At 44.4% G+C, this 16757-nt stretch overlaps 1 protein-coding gene across 2 annotated transcripts in view; it reads right to left on the bottom strand.

The window, feature by feature from the left end:
* The window catches only part of trim44 (tripartite motif containing 44), a 94000-nt gene that overhangs the window by 67710 nt on the left and 9533 nt on the right, over nucleotides 1–16757 (bottom strand). For both annotated transcript variants that reach the window (XM_078220393.1, XM_078220394.1), the window contains exon 2: nucleotides 11592–11669. In XM_078220393.1, the coding sequence (XP_078076519.1) occupies nucleotides 11592–11669 (78 nt within the window). The remainder of the gene's footprint in view (nucleotides 1–11591; nucleotides 11670–16757) is intronic.

The following is a 16757-nucleotide window of genomic DNA, read 5'->3' as shown; positions in this document are numbered from 1 at the left end:
CCAGTCGGGCTCCGCCTCCTGGGAGAGGTATAAGAGTCCCTGCTCTGGCCGGGACCCCTTCAGTCTGGGATAGTGTATATAAGTTCTGGTAGCTTCGTTAACAGTAAATAAAAGCCTTTCATTTACTGAGCTTCAAGCCTCGTGTCTGAATAGCGCATCAGGGTCTCATCCTGCTGCCACTGGTATTAGAATCATAGAATCCCTACAGTGCAGAAGGAAGCCATTCGGCCCATCGAGCCTACACCGACAACAATCCTACCCTGGCCCTATCCCCGTAACGCTATGTTTTTGCCATGCTAATCCCCCGGCACAAAGGGGCAATTTAGCATGGCCAATCCACCTAACCTGCACATCTTTGGACTGTGGGTGAAAACTGGAGCACCCATAGGAACCCACGCAGACACGGAAGAACGTGCAAACTCCAAACAGATAGTCACCCAAGACCGAAATTGGACACGAGTCCCTGGCGCTGTGAGGCAGCAATGCTAACCACTATGCCACCATGCCACCCTTAAAAGACTAGGACTGACTTACATGTGGAGGCAGGAGATAGAACAGAGATATTAAACAAGTATTTTGCATTTATCTTTACAAAGGAAGAAGATACTACACAAGCTGAGCTGAGAGAGGTGGTGACTGGTACACTCAAAGAATTTACAACTTAGAAAAAGGAGATGTCAAAAAGACTAGGACTGGATGAGATGCATCCAAGGGTATAATAGGAAGTGAGAGTGGAAATTGCTAGCCCATAACTTTCTTAGAATGGCAATCACCAGGCTGAGCTGGACCCTTGGGTGGACAGTTTGGGCAGGCTTGGTGGCGGGGGGGGGGGGGGGGGGGGGGGGTGTTGTAGACTGTGTGGACAGAGGTGGGGGGCAGGCTGAGGGATGTTTTGGACCAGGGGACTGTCCAGTGTTGGGTCAGGCCAGGATCAGATGGGCTGGAGTGAGGAGGTGGGGGGGTCGGGAAGTGGGGGGTCAGTGGTGTGAGGGGATTTCCGTGCAGGGCTCAGTCTGGGTCTTTAAAATAGTTACTCTGGAGTTTGAAGTGCATTCTTTCCTTCCAACTCTTTCAGAGTAACTATGAAGTTAAGACTGGCAGAACCTTCTGAAGTTAGTGATTTAAATCACTTTGTCAAATGGTTCCCAGCCCAGCGTAATTATCCCGGGGAAGTTAGCCCTTCTGGACAATTGCCAACTAAACCTTTACATGGGAATTCATGGAGGAATTCCCCAGCGCTTTATTAACCAGGCAGTGGGCAGATGATTCTCCATGCGGCAAGCAGATGAAAATTGGTGTGGCGTTGCCTGCTACTAGGGTCCTTCATTCAAGGACTCCTAGTGCTTGATCATGGAACAGGGCATTGGGTAGGGGATGGGGAGCCTGCTGAGAATCACACCTACCTTTGCTGCTGGCCCTGCTCCCTCACAACTCCCCACACTCACCTGCGGTCTGGGTCCCAGAGATGATCCTGGACATTAGGGGGGTGTCTTACCAGCTGCAGCAACCACGTCCCTAGTGGTATTGCCGAATGTTACAGCAGCCAGCCGCTGATTGGCTGGTAGCTCTCAGTGGGTGGGATGTACTCCCGTTGGGGTCCTTGATCCTAAGGCCTGCACTGCCAGTTAAATGCTCAAGTGGCACTTAAATTGGAAGGCTTTCCCTAAAACAAGTGATTTGGAGCTCTTGCCAGCTCTCAAGACCCACGACCCTCCATGAAATTCCACCCACATGTTTCATAGAATGTACATTACCCCATGATGAGCCATTATCTTTATAACATTCAATGGTACAGTATCTTCAGTATACCCTTTGTACAGAATCTTATTTAAATTATTTGACAAGTAGAATCCCACATCCAGTGCTAAAACCCTGACTCTTGTGGGGATGCAAAGCACTTTTAAGAATCCTTTCTAATTTCTAAGCTTCCCAAGCTAAGGGACACCATTTCCCATTTGCCAGCCATCATACACAGCATGAAAGCAGCTGCATTATGACACCCATCAAAAAGATTAGCAGTGCTTCCTTAGGATCAATGACTAGTTTTATGTTCTTTGGGTCATCCAAGGATGGGAATTTAACAACATTTTTTTCCTGATATATTTTTATCATGCTTTATTTGCCCTTTAAACATTCTTGACTTTAGTGTTTTTTATCATAGTACTCAATGCCAATTCATTAAAGCTAACGTCTGGTCTAGTCTGAGTGTACAACCATTTCAACTGACCAATCAAGCTTCACAATTGCTCTGTCTCTTTTGATATACAGCAACAACATTTTTCTGTGAAGACATATCATAACTGACCAGAATGAGAATACATTCTCTAAATCGGATTGTTCATTCTAAAGTTATTCCATACCTATTCTGCTTATGTCTAAAGTAACATATTTAAAAGCTTGACTCCAGATTTTTCTATAGTTGAGATGAGTTGTGTTCCATCGATAATGTGGAATTCATGATCTTCCTTCTTGTCATTGCATTGGGCTGTCAGCCTAATTCGTCCCTTCAGTATGAGTCTTATGCCATCATATAGCCTCGATCTTACTTTCGAGGGCTTCATTTTTAAGTCGCCATGTTGAACCATTTCGCACAAATCTGTAAAGTTCATTATGTTGCTTGATGCACCAGTGTCTATCTAATACTTCTTGCTCTCTAAATACTTTCGTCTGCAGTCCTCACTGTAACAATCACAAACCAATTGTTGGCATGAACTTGAATGTTTCAGTAGGGGAGCAGTTCGGGAACAATGACCACAATTCAGTAAGCTTTAAGGTACTGATGGATAAAGATAAGTGTAGTCCTCGAGTTAAGGTGCAAAATTGGGGGAAGGCTAATTACAACAATATTCGGCAGGAACTGAAGAATGTAGATTGGGGGCAGATGTTTGAGGGCAAATCAACATCTGGCATGTGGGAGGCTTTCAAGTATAAGTTGACAGGGATTCAGGACCGGCACATTCCTGTAAGGATGAAGGATAAGTATGGCAAGCTTTGGGAACCTTGGATAACGAGAGATATTGTGAGCCTAGTCAAAGAGAAAAAGGAAGCATTTGTCAAAGCAAGGAGGCTGGGAACACGCGAAGCAAGTGTGGAATACAAGGAAAGTAGAAAGAAACTTAAGCAAGGAGTAAGAAGGGCTAATAGGGGTCATGAAAAAGCATTGGCCAGCAGGATTAAGGAAAATCCCAAGGCTTTTTATACATATATAAAGAGCAAGAGGGTAGCCAGGGAGAGGGTTGGCCCACTCAAGGACAAGGGAGGGAATCTATGCGTGGAGCCAGAGGAAATGGGCAAGGTATTAAAATGAGTACTTCGTGTCAATATTCACCAAAGAGAAGGACTTGATGAGTCTGGGAAAGGATGTGTAGATAGTTTGAGTTATGTTGAGATCAAAAAGGAGGAGGTATTGGGGTTCTTGAGAAACATTAAGGTAGGCAAGTCCCCAGGGCTTGATGGGATATACCCCAGAATACTGAGAGAGGCAAGGGAGGAAATTGCTGGGGCCTTGAGAGATAACTTTGTATCCTCACTGGCTACAGGGGAGGTCACAGTAAGAAGTCTCACAACATCAGGTTAAAGTCCAACAGGTTTATTTGGTAGCAAATACCATAAGCTTTCGGAGCGCTGCTCCTTCGTCAGATGGAGTGGAAATGTGCTCTCAAACAGTGCACAGAGACACAACATCAAGTTACAGAATACTGATTAGAACGAGAATCCCTAAAGCCAGTCAGGTCTTAAAGGTACAGACAATGTGGGTGGAGGGAGCATTAAACACAGGTTAAAGAGATGTGTATTGTCTCCAGACAGAACAGCTAGTGAGATTCTGCAAGCCCAGGAGGCAAGCTGTGGGGGTTACTGATAATGTGACATAAATCCAACATCCCGGTTTAGGCCGTCCTCATGTGTGCGGAACTTGGCTATCAGTTTCTGCTCAGCGACTCTACGCTGTCGTGTGTCGTGAAGGCCGCCTTGGAGAACGCTTACCTGAAGATCCAAGGCTGAATGCCCGTGACTGCTGAAGTGCTCCCCCACAGGAAGAGAACAGTCTTGCCTGGTGATTGTCGAGTGGTGTTCATTCATCTGTTGTCATAGCGTCTGCATGGTTTCCCCAATGTACCATGCCTCGGGACATCCTTTCCTGCAGCCTATCAGGTAGACAATGTTGGCCGAGTTGCAAGAGTAGGTACCGTGTACCTGGTAGATGGTGTTCTCATGTGAGACGACGGCATCCGTGTCGATGATCCAGCACGTCTTGCACAGGTTGCTGTGGCAGGGTTGTGTGGTGTCGTGGTCACTGTTCTCCTGAAGGCTGGGTAGTTTGCTGCGGAAAATGGGCTGTTTGAGGTTGCGTGGTTGTTTGAAGGCAAGAAGTGGGGGTGTGGGGATGGCCTTGGCGTGTTGTTCGTCTTCATCAATGACATGTTGAAGGCTCCGGAGGAGATGCCGTAGCTTCTCCGCTCTGGGGAAGTACTGGACGACGAAGGGTACTCTGTCCACCGTGTCCCGTGTTTGTCTTCTGCGGAGGTCGGTGCGGTTTTTCGCTGTGGCGTGTCGGAACTGTTGATCGATGAGTCGAGCGCCATATCCTGTTCTTATGAGGGCATCTTTCAGCGTCTGGAGGTGTCTGTTGCGATCCTCCTCATCTGAGCAGATCCTGTGTATTCGGAGGGCTTGTCCGTAGGGGAGGGCTTCTTCAACGTGTTTAGGGTGGAAGCTGGAGAAGTGGAGCATCATGAGGTTATCCGTGGGCTTGCGGTACAGTGAGGTGCTGAGGTGACCATCCTTAATGGAGATGCGTGTGTCCAAGAATGCAACCGATTCCGGAGAGTAGTCCATGGTGAGTCTGATGGTGGGATGGAACTTGTTGATGTCATCATATAGTTGTTTCAGTGATTGCTCACCATGACTCCAAAGGAAGAAATGTCATCGATGTATCTAGTGTATAGCATCGGTTGAAGGTCCTGTGCGGTGAAGAAGTCTTGTTCGAACCTGTGCATGAAGATGTTGGCATATTGAGGTGCGAATTTGGTCCCCATGGCTGTTCCGTGTGTCTGGATGAAGAACTGGTTGTTCTGGTCCAGGATGAAGCGGATGAGTTGTAAAATTGCATCTGGAAACTGGCAGTTGACGGCATTGAGTACTGAGGCCGTTGCAGCAATGCCATCATCGTGGGGATGCTGGTGTAGAGTGCCGAGACATCCAATTTGACAAGGAGTGCTCCTGGTTCAACTGCTCCATGTGTGCTGAGTTTCTGTAGGAAGTCCGTAGTGTCGCGACAAAAGCTGGGGGTTCTTTGTACAAAGGGTTTCAAGATGCTCTCGACATAGCCAGAGAGGTTCTCGCACAGGGTTCCATTGCCTGAAACGATGGGACGGCCGGGTTTGTTCGCCTTGTGTATCTTTGGGAGGCAGTAGAGATCTCCAAAGCGTGGAGTACGTGGGATGAGAGCACGGAGGGTGTTTTGAAGTTCCGGATCAAAGGTTTTGATCAGAGTGTTGAGTTGACGGGTGTGTTCTTTGGTCGGATCTGTGGGTAACTGTCTGTAGTGTTCCTCGTTGTTCAGTTGTCGGTACACTTCTTTGCAGTAATCCGTTCTGTTCAGTATGACGATGGCCCCTCCTTTGTCTGCTGGTTTGATGACAATGTTGCGGTTGGTCTTGAGAGCGTGGATGGCGTTGCGTTGTGCTTGGGTGATGTTCGGTGCTGTCTTGAGAGTGTGGCTGATGAATTTGGTGTTGACGCACCACCTGATGGCTTGGGCATATATGTCAAGTCGAGGGCAGCGGCGTTCCGGAGGAGTCCAATTCGACTCTTTCTTCTTCAGTTGCACTGCGGATCTCTCTGTCTTCTGTTCCGGTTCATTGGCTGTCTCATTGTGTTCGCTGTTGGCCTCTTGGGGTTTGTGGAAGAACTCCCGCAGCCTCATTCGCCTGATGAATTCCTCTGTGTCCGCTGCGAGGCTGATGGGGTCTATTTTGGTAGTGGGACAAAAATTGAGCCCTTGGCTGAGAACTTTGATTTCATCTGGCTGAAGTGTGTAGTCCGATAAGTTGACAATGGACTTTCCTGCAGTGGTACTGTTTTCTACTGTGGTACCGGGGGAGGCTTGGTTGCTGCTGGTGGTGATGCCGAGTTTCTCAAGTTTCCTGTTCTTGGTGTGCATGTAGATGGTGTAGTTCCTTTGTCTCGTCTGCTTGGCAGAGTTTCGCAGCTGGTCTGCGTCCTGAGCACAAGTTGAGAATATGGATTCGATCTTGGTTTCCAGGCTGCGGCGTTTGCTGTAGAGTTGGTGTATGAGGTGTTTGAGGAGGGTGAGAGAGGTGCAACGGCAAAGTCTCTCAGCGTAGTCTGTGTTATAGGTTGACCTGAGTGGGTTCGTGATCCGTAGTCCTTTCGGTATCTTGTCTGCTTTCTTGCATGTTTGTAGAAACTTGATGTCTGTGTCGATATGCGCGATCTTCTTGGAGATCCTCTCCACTTGGAGCCGGCAGTTTGCGGTGTCGATGGTAGTCATGACATCACAGGGGAGGTCCCAGAGGATTGGAGAATAGCCAATGTTGTTCCTTTGTTTAAGAAGGGTAGCAAGAATAATCCAGGTAATTACAGACCGGTGAGCCTTACATCAGTGGTAGGGAAATTATTGGAGAGGATTCTTCAGGACAGGCTTTATTCCCACTTAGAAATAAGTGGACGTATTAGTGAGAGGCAACATGGTTTTGTGAAGGGGAGGTCGGGTCTCACGAACTTGATCGAGTTTCTCAAGGAAGTGACGAAGATGATTGATGAGGTAAGGCAGTGGATGTTGTCTACATGGACTTCAGTAAGGCCTTTGACAAGGTCCCTCTTGGCAGACTGGTGCAGAAGGTGAAGTCGCATGGGATCAGAGGTGAGCTGGCAAGGTGGATACAAAACTGTCTCGGTCAGTGAGAGCAGATTTCCACTCATCTGACGAAGGAGCAGTGCTCTGAAAGCTAATTGCATTTGCTACCAAATAAACCTGTTGGACTTTAACCTGGTTTTGTTAAAACTTTTACTCAGTCAAAGAAGAGGGTAGCAGTGGAAAGGTGCGTTTCTGAATGGAGGGCTGTGACAAGTGGTGTTCCTCACAGATCAGTGCTGGGATCTTTGCTGTTTGTAATATATATAAATGATTTGGAGGAAAATGTAACTGGATTGATTAGTAAGTTTGCGGACGACACAAAGTTTGGTAGATTTGCGGATAGCGATGAGGACCATCAGAGGATACAGCAGGATATAGATCAGTTGGAGTCTTGGGCGGAGAGATGGCAGATGGAGCTTAATCCAGACAAATGTGAGGTAATGCATTTTGGAAGGTCTAATACAGATAGGAAATATACAGTAAATGGCAGAATCCTTAAGAGTATTGATAGGCAAAGGGATCTGGGTGTACAGGTACACAGGTCGCTGAAAGTGGCAATGCAGGTGGAGAAGATAGTCAAGAAGGCATATGACATGCTTGCCTTCATCAGCCAGGGTATTGAGTTTAAAAATTGGCAAGTCATGTTGCAGCTTTATAGAATCTTAGTTAGGCTGCGCTTGGAATATAGTGTTCAATTCTGGTCGCCACACTACCAGAAGGATGTGGAGGCTTTGGAGAGGGTACAGAAAAGATTTACCAGGATGTTGCCTGGTATGGAGGGCATTAGCTATGAGGAGAGGTTGGAGAAACTTGGTTTGTTCTTACTGGAGCGACGGAGGTTGAGGGCAGACCTGATAGAAGTCTACAAGATTATGAGAGGCATGGACAGAGTGGATAGTCAGAAGCTTTTTCTCAGGGTGGAAGAGTCAATTACTAGGGGGCATAGGTTTAAGGTGCGAGGGGCAAGGTTTAAAGGAGATGTACGAGGCAGATTTTTTACACAGAGAGTAGTGGGTGCCTGGAACTCGTTGCCGGGGGAGGTAGTGGAAGCAGATACGGTAGTGACTTTTAAGGGGCATCTTGACAAGTACATGAATAGGATGGGAATAGAGGGATATGGTCCCCGGAAGGGTAGGAGGTTTTAGTTAAGTCGGGCAGCATGGTCGGTGCAGGCTTGGAGGGCCGAAGGGCCTATTCCTGTGCTGCAATTTTCTTTGTTCTTTGAACCAACCTGTTGTTTCATGCACTGTTCTCCATCAGACCCATTCACTCCAGTGGCTGATTGTAGAGGCTTCTTTTGCCTTTTCCTGATCAAGCACGTGTATGCAAAATGATTCTGCTTCTTGTAGTTAAAATACTGCTTTCTCCTTGCTAGACAATCATTCTTTTTCTGTGCATATTGTTCTCCGCAGTATTTGTATCCTGCCCTTTGTCTGCAATTACTCAGCTCCTTTGGTTTGTCTCTCAGCATAATGTGTCTCCTGTTCTGCTCTGCCATATATATATGCTCTAGCTGACGTTTCACAACTTTGCTTTTTGACAGACTCCAACACTTCCTTTCGCACCAGTTCCTTATCTTTCAACAGACTTGCTTTTATTGAGAGGTCTCTCGTGCCTAAGACCAGTCTATCTTTAATCAGGCCATCTTTTAGCTGTCCAAATTCACATGATTCTGCTAGTTCCATTACTACCAAGCTGTATTGTTTAATGGTCTTTTTTTCTCTCTGAACTCTAGTGCTGAATACATTTTGTTCATATGTAACATTCATTTGGGGTGCAAAATATGTGTTCAAGGCTTTGAAAATCTGTTCTGTTTTCTTTACTTATTTGTTGGATATAAGGTGGCTTTGCAACTGTCCCCATCCCGATGGCCAGCCCCGATCGGCCTTTCCCTCCCTCTGTCACTGATCAAAAATGCAGAGTGGCAGCAGAAACCCCCACCCCATCGACCTTCCCCCCCCAGAGGCCCCGCTCCCAATAGGCCCATTCCTTGGCACTGCCTGATGCCTGGTGGGGTGTGCCAGGGTGTCCTTTGGGCTTTGCTGGTTTGCTCCTTGGGCAGTGCCAGGGGCCAGGCTGGCACTGCCAAGCTGGCAATGCCCAGGGAAGACCCCCCTTACTCTCGACCTCCTGGTGGGGGGGGGGCCTCCATGGCCCCCCTTCACTCCAGCAGGGTAAGGCTGCCAGCTCCCTGTTAGTGGGGAGCTGTTGTAAACTCTGCTGGAGTGAAACACTCCTGGTAGGGGAGGAGGGGGCGGGCAGAGTGGAAGAGGCAATTAATGAGATTTAAATTAGAATTTAAACATTTTAATCAGCTCTGCACCGATTTCTGGTGCGGAGCTAACAACACTTGAAATCCGGCGACTGGAGACGCGCAGAGGCTGTGGCGTCGATAGGAAGCCCACTATGTGGTCTCCACTTATGTCTCCCGGCCCGCTGCGCTGCTAGAGCAGCTTAGTGAGCTGGGACAATCGCCCCTCATATCTTTCAGTCCCAATGTAGTTAATTATGCATCTGGGGATTTTACTTCCATGGCAGGACGGGCTTGATGGTGTGTGTCCCACCATCATATCCACAATGTCAGATCAAAAACAGAGAGATATCATCCATCACCCACCTCTGAAATTCAGTAATACTTCCCTGCACGTCCTCTGGGACCATGTTCAGATGCACAGGAATGTGCTCTCCCGACCTGATGGGAGGAGTATTCCAAGCTGGGAAATCAGTGCTGCATGGGTGCAGGTGGTGATGCCATCAGCGCCCAGGAGGTACGCAGAAGGTCAGCCATGCAGTGCAAGAAGAGGGTGAATGAGGTTATTTGCTCCGCCAGAGTGAGTCTCATCAGATTGTTGCATATTCCAATATGTCAGCATCCAGGAGAGCATGCAGGAGAGGCATAGGACATAGCCATTTGCAATGGGAAGCTTGTCTTTGGGCATCCAACTAGTAAGGATTCATCCATTCAATGCAAACCTGAGGTTTAATGTGCCTCCATGTTGGAGGTAGGTGATGCTGTCACTTGCATTCTCCTATCTCAGTTACAAGTGCCTCCAGGAAGAGGTCTCAGCTTGGTGAGCAGATGGAGGAGGAGAACTCCCTATCAGACCTCAGCCCCAGCCTCAGCCCCAGCCCAGAGATGAGCCAGGAGGGAGCAGAAGAGGAGAGCTTCACGCCTGTAGAGGTGTCACAGCAGTCACTTGCACCCTCCGCCAGCTCAGGGATACCCACCTTGCTGGGTATTAGTACTAGTTCAGGAAGGGTCTCAGAATATGGTGGTCACTGCACAGACACGTGTACACAGCACGCGACTAATTCTGACATCTTGAGCATTTCTCCGATTTTAATTGATCCACTGCTGGTGGCCACACCTCAGTTGCTTCGGGCTAAGCTCTGGAATTGCCTCTTTGCACCTTTCTGCCTTTGTACCTCATTTTCCTGCTTTAAGATGTTCCTTAAAACCTATCCTTTGACCAAGCTTTTGGTCATCTGACCCAATGAGCTCAATGTCATATCTTGTTTTACAATGCTCCTGTGAATACCTCCCAGCCTGTGCTCCTATGGTTAAAAGGTGCTTTGGGCTACCTGCCCACCCTTGTTATTTGGAGGTAAGGATCCAGTGGGTCCAGGACTACCCCACCAGAATCTCCTCTCCTCAGTCACCATTGCTGCCTCAGGGTAGGAGTGCTTGCAACCCCAAACGTGACTGCTGTGATCCCACCGGAGGACGTGCCCCGCAGTTTGAGAACTAGATTCTGGCTGTGATCCCAATGTAAATGAAACTAGTGCTCATAGTGGGCTATAGTTGGGATGTTTTATTACATTAAAGGTGCTATGCAAATATAAGTTGTTTTTATTGTTCTTAATGATCTTAGGACACCTCAAAATACTTTAGAGCCAGTTAAGTACTTTTGAAGTGTAATCACCATTGCAGTGTATGAAACACGGCAGCCAGTTTAAACAAAGCAAGATCCCACAATTAAAAACTTGATGGTGACCAGATAATCTGTTTTTGTGATGTGGGTTGTGGAAAAACTATTGAATAGGACATGGGGAAGAGCTCCACTGCTCTGTTTTGAATAGTCCCAAGGGATCTTTTACGTCCAGATAGAACTTCAGTCTCATCGGAAAGACGGCACCTCAGACAGTGCAGCACTCCCTAGTGTCAACTAGATTGTATGTTCAATTCACTGGATCACAACCTCTGATCAGAGATGTCAATGCTACCACTGAATCAAGGTCAACAGGATGTCATTATGGGAGGCTAATGTATGAACTCTATTCGAGATTAATAAGCTAAGGTGGGCTAAAATCAAACTCCCTCACTATATTTATTTCTATAGCAACTTTGTAATTACTGAATAAAGAACAACTTGAAAGATCTTTTTAAGAACATCTCTAATTGCTTCACGTACAACCAATTACTTTGAAATGCCATCAGTGCTGCTATGTAGACAAATGTTGCACATATCAAGATCACACAAACAGCAAGGAAATAAAAGATCAGTTAAACTGTTTTTGGTAGCATTCACTGAAGGAGGAATATCAGCCAAGGACATCAGGAGAACTCCCTGATTTTCTTTGAATTCTCTATGGGGTGTCCACCTGAACACCTAACATGTTATCTGAAGAATATAACCTCATGTTGCCTCAAGTGTGGGAAAATATTTATGAAGGAAGAACATAGTGCTGACACAGAGAGGGAGACACTTACATTGGGGTCAGAGCTTTTACTCTTCAATCGGTCCACCATCTCTAGCATGGCAGCCTTCAGGTCAGTGGGAGGTCGATTCTAAGAAAGAGAAAAGGATTGTTGTTACAAAGAGCTCAAAAAACACCCCAGCTTTTAATGTCATGGGTACAAGATATCTCAATGCCATTTAACTTTCAAATGTACAAACTCGTTGCATTTGCGAAAAAGATATTGAGATGGATTTGCAAAACTGAGTGTTGATGCCTTTGAAACGGTGAATAATTCCCTGAATGAAGCTGAATAAAGTGAACAGATGAGGAAAAGAGGGAAACATTGAGTCAGATAATCTAACTACTGTCACAAGGGGAAGATGGTGGGATTTCTGATGAATAGCTGCTTTTGTTTTGAAAAACTGGGACCTGGTAATTTCTATACTTGCTTGTAGAAATGAGGGGGACAATTTCACATCAAGTTCATTTTGTTTAGGGATCAAGGGAATAGTGTTTAGGCAGGAGACTAGTAGAAGCTAGCACTTTATTCACTGTGCGACATCATACAATGAACACACATGAGATTCTATGTACCTGGTGTAAGCGAATTACAAACCTGTCCTTTATAAATAGAAATCTTTCCCCTTTTGTGATAAAACACCATCATTCTGTGTGGACTGTCACAGCGATAAAAAAGACTCTCCAACTTCAGTCAGAGAAGTTATTCTTGCCAGCACTTGCGATCATTTTTCTCTCTCCTTTCTATCCCTGTGAACCACGTACATTAAGTGCGAAACTGATAAATGGTTAACAAAGAATGTTGGCGGTCCTGTAAAATAATTCAGAAGTACTATCATTGATTAGCATCCTTTCACACAGACTCTCAGAAACTGTCATTTCTGAAACATCATGAGATTGAAATAGAGTTAAATGCAATTGGCAAGATTAGAAGGATCCATTAATTCTACTATTAGCAGAAAGGGAATAGTTCAGATAAAAGGACCTTCATTTACACTGAGCTTTACAACGATCTCAGAGTAATTCACATACAGTGCATTACTTTGCAGCACGACACTACTATTATGTGGATAGTAATGGCCAAATATATCTCATGGCAACAATGAGATGAATGAGAAGTTCTGATCATATTGCTTGGGGGAAGTATGGCCGGAACATTAGAGGAATCTCCCTGTCCTTCAATTAGTGCCCAGGAATTTTTCAGACCCAACTGAACATGCAGGCAGTGCTGGGTTTAACATCTTACTCAAAAATCAATGTGGCACTCTCACAGAACTCCACTGGACTGTCAGTGTACATTTCAAGTTCGGTTATTGGAGGAAGGCTTGCATCCAAATCTTCTGAATCAGAGGCACGAGTGCTACCAATTCAGCCAAACTGTCACTTACACGTGATAGATAAATGGCACCAGGGTCAAGTGTCATGCTCTCACTATCCCTCTTCCGAGTACCTTCCTGTCTATATTGATTACCTTTCTTGCTCATCTCTCTCTTTCCTCCTCCTTTGGCCCAGACACCTACCATTTTTTCTTACTCACCTTCCTCCTTCAGTCTCTCTCACTGTTCCCATTTTCACATTCAATTTAAAAGGCACATCAATGTAGGTCTAAATCTGTAATCACACAGCTAATGTTATATCCCAGAAAGCCAAGTGGTTTGTTCTAGTTCTATCATTAGTCTTTACACACACCTTTGTATTTATATTTTTGTTTACTCACTACACACAGATGCCTCCTAATACAGCGACCACGCAGTTTCAGTCTAATTCTGTGTCTATTTGTACAGATGAAATTAATCAAAAGTTAATGCCCATCGCCAGCATAAAAAGAATTAATGTAGAATTAACAGATTCCCTTCTATCTAAATACAAATTAGTGAGTTAATGTGTTTTTAAAAATTTATTCATCCATAGGATGTGGGCGTTGCTGGTTGGGGCAGCATTTATTGCTCATCCCTGAGAGCATTTAAGAGTCAACCACGTTGCTGTGGCTCTGGAGTCACACGTAGGCCAGACCGGGTAAGGACGGCAGATTTCCTTCCCTAAAGGACATTAGTGAACCAGATGGGTTGTTCCGACAATCAACAATGGTTTCATGGTCATCAGTAGACTTTTAATTCCAGATTTTTATTGAATTCAAATTCCACCATCTGCCGTAGTGGGATTCAAACCCGGCTCCCAGAGCATTACCTTGGGATTCTGGATTACTAGTCCAGCGACAATATCACTACACCACCGCCTACCCATAACCAAAACTTCAAAACAAATTAAATCAAACTTCCCTTATTCTGCACAAAGCATTGCATTGTAGGACACCCCTCCTGGGCAATATCAACTTATTTGTACTAGCATTTGTTCTTGTAAAACAATCAGGCAGACGATGGCTTGCACCCACCCATTTAATTTTAGATATTATGTTTTGCTCCAGAGTTTATTTCAAGCTTACAGGGTCAATCCGCCCACCACCTTTTCTCACTCATACTTTTTGTGGAGAGTACAATATTACACAATGAGCAATTATCTACAGAACATTCAATACTACTTTCAGTATACCCATTGCACAGAATCTCACTTAAAATCAATTGACAAATAAAATCCCATATCCAATGCCTCCAGCAGTTTCAGCAGTAAAAGGGTTTTCTTAGCTTCCAAAGCTCATTTCCCATTCTCAGCCATGTTTAATATTATGAAACCAGCTGCACTCGAATACCCTCAGGAAGATGAGCATGTGAAACATCACCAAAGATGACCAGTTTCGGGATTTTTTGGGTCCCATAAGGATGGAAACTGAAGTACACATATTTTCCAGACATATGTTTTTTCTAAATGTTTTATTTGCCTTTAAAACATTCTTGGCTTTAGAGTGTTTCAGTGTGGTACTCCAAAACCTGGCCCAGTCTGATTACACAACCAGTTCAACTGACCAATCAAGCTTCAGAATTGTTCTTTTCTTTAGATGTGGATCATCTTTCTATGATGAACTAGTATGACTAACCAGGATGTGAGTATCTCCCCAGGAATCTTTTCAACATAGCAGATATCTGATCCAACAAGGTCCCTATCTGAGAAGGGAACAGCAGCCAGAACCATATGAGATACCTTTGCACAATCCAACAAATTAAACACTAATACTGATTCAGAAATCCCAACTTGAATTCCTTCAATCTTTTACAAACTGGTACAAGTTCATGATATCTTCTACCTGGAATGACAATCTATTTTCTGAAATCTATTTAAGATAATTAGCAGATTAGCTTTTTTGTAAATCTCATTCTAAAACTTCAATAGAAGATCTAAACCTTCTTCATTGTTCAATTGATATGCATCCAGCTCACCAAATACTTTATGTCTGACTTTTCTTCTTGTAGGAAGTGATAAGGTCAAAACCACACCTTGTTTCCTTTTTGGTAGGGATGGAACCCATGTCCATATATCCACTTCATTCTTCCTCTGGTTGGATGGTTCAGACTCAGAAAACATCGGAGGACAATCACAACCACAGCAATTTACACTTGTTTTCTACCAGTTTCCACAATGGCTACTGGTACTATGGTTTTGTGTCTGATTTTTTTCTTAAGTTCCAACCTTCACCAGTAGGCAGCCGTTCATTCTCTGTCACCATGAGAAATCCAAGGAAGCCAGGTGGTGAAGGATAGAACTGGAGCCAATCTTTATACATTTAAATATATATATATATATTTATAGAATTATAAGCTTATATCTCCTAACCTAACAACCACAGTTAGAGTCTGTCTATTTGTAGGTATTCAAGTGAATCTCCAGTTAATGTTCACCATCTGCAACCAATTAAATCCAATTAATAGCTAATTCTCAAAGTATCTACATAATATAAAGTTTACTTTTTAATAATTAATTTCGGTATCTCTTTTAATATCATACAGTTCCTGTTTATTCAACAACATTGGGCTAAAGGTGCCTTCATAAAAAGTGGTTGGTAAACGAATATTCAATTTCTCCATAATGTAATATATTGTGCTGAAATGCATCATTCTTTCTTTCCCATTGACATACTTATGACAATAATACAACGTAGTTCTACTTCCTATCCAAAAATAAAAGGGTTGCTACGTACTTTTTATTGAATCAGTTCTCCTTTAAGGCATCAGTAACACATTTCAGATAATTGGTCATAACCAGAGGATTAGAATCATAGACTTTTACAGCACAGAAGGTGACCATTCAGTCCATTGTGTCTGTGCCAGCTCTTTGAAAGAATTAGCCAGTTGGTCCCATCTATTCTTTTTCACATAGCCCTGCAAATGTTTCCTTTCAAGTTTCTTCTGAGTCACGATTGAATCTGCTCCCCCCACCCTTTCAGTCTAAATCATCATGGGCTCTGCAAAGAAAAGCCTCTGGTTCTTCTGACAATGATTTTAATTCTGTGTCCTCTGATTACCAACCCTCCTGCCTGTAGAAACGCTTCTTTTTTATTTAAAAAAATTGCAATTTTGAACATTTCTATTAAATCATTAATCTGCTCATTTTTCATATAGGTGAATTTCGGATGGGTTAGAGCTCAGATGGACAATCTGCTCTGTCAGTTTAACATCCTGGTGCTTTAGGTGAAGATTAACCATTTGTTCAATGTGTACAGTCTGTCATTATTCAGTAGGTTGATGTAAAACACAGGTCGCAGCTATTATCATATGCAGAGGGACAGTTAACAAATGGGTGATACATCAGCAATTAAAGCAATAAGCGTCTGTGGTCTCAATCACACATGATGGGCTTGAGGAAAGACAATTACACGAGGTCAAGGGTCACACTGTAATGTTAGTCCATATTTAATTTTGACTTTTTAGCAAAATATCCCCATTCTGCACGTTTCCCTCAGATACGATATCACTGACTTCTAGATCTCACTGAATATAGCTGCCAAATTCCACTGTCCTCAGTCACTTGTCTAGTGCAAAGAGCACTTTGTGGTCCAGTGCTAACTCCCACAGCTAATGGGCTCAGACCCAAGAAAAGCAGACACATGTGCAAGACTCTACTTGCCCTGCAAAAAAGGAGCTATTATTTAGCTTTTAATACCCTGCATAAATTAACAAGTAGTTACTGAGAGATGTATTGTTACAATCTGCATGTAGATGTGCAACTGAGACTAGAACTAAAGACTCTTTTCCACCCCACAGAAATTTGTGGAAAAAACATAAATAAC

The sequence above is a fragment of the Mustelus asterias genome, chromosome 9, assembly GCF_964213995.1.
Source record: "Mustelus asterias chromosome 9, sMusAst1.hap1.1, whole genome shotgun sequence".
In the NCBI taxonomy this organism is placed as follows: Eukaryota; Metazoa; Chordata; class Chondrichthyes; order Carcharhiniformes; family Triakidae; genus Mustelus; species Mustelus asterias.
This window is presented reverse-complemented; position numbering and strand designations above follow the sequence as displayed.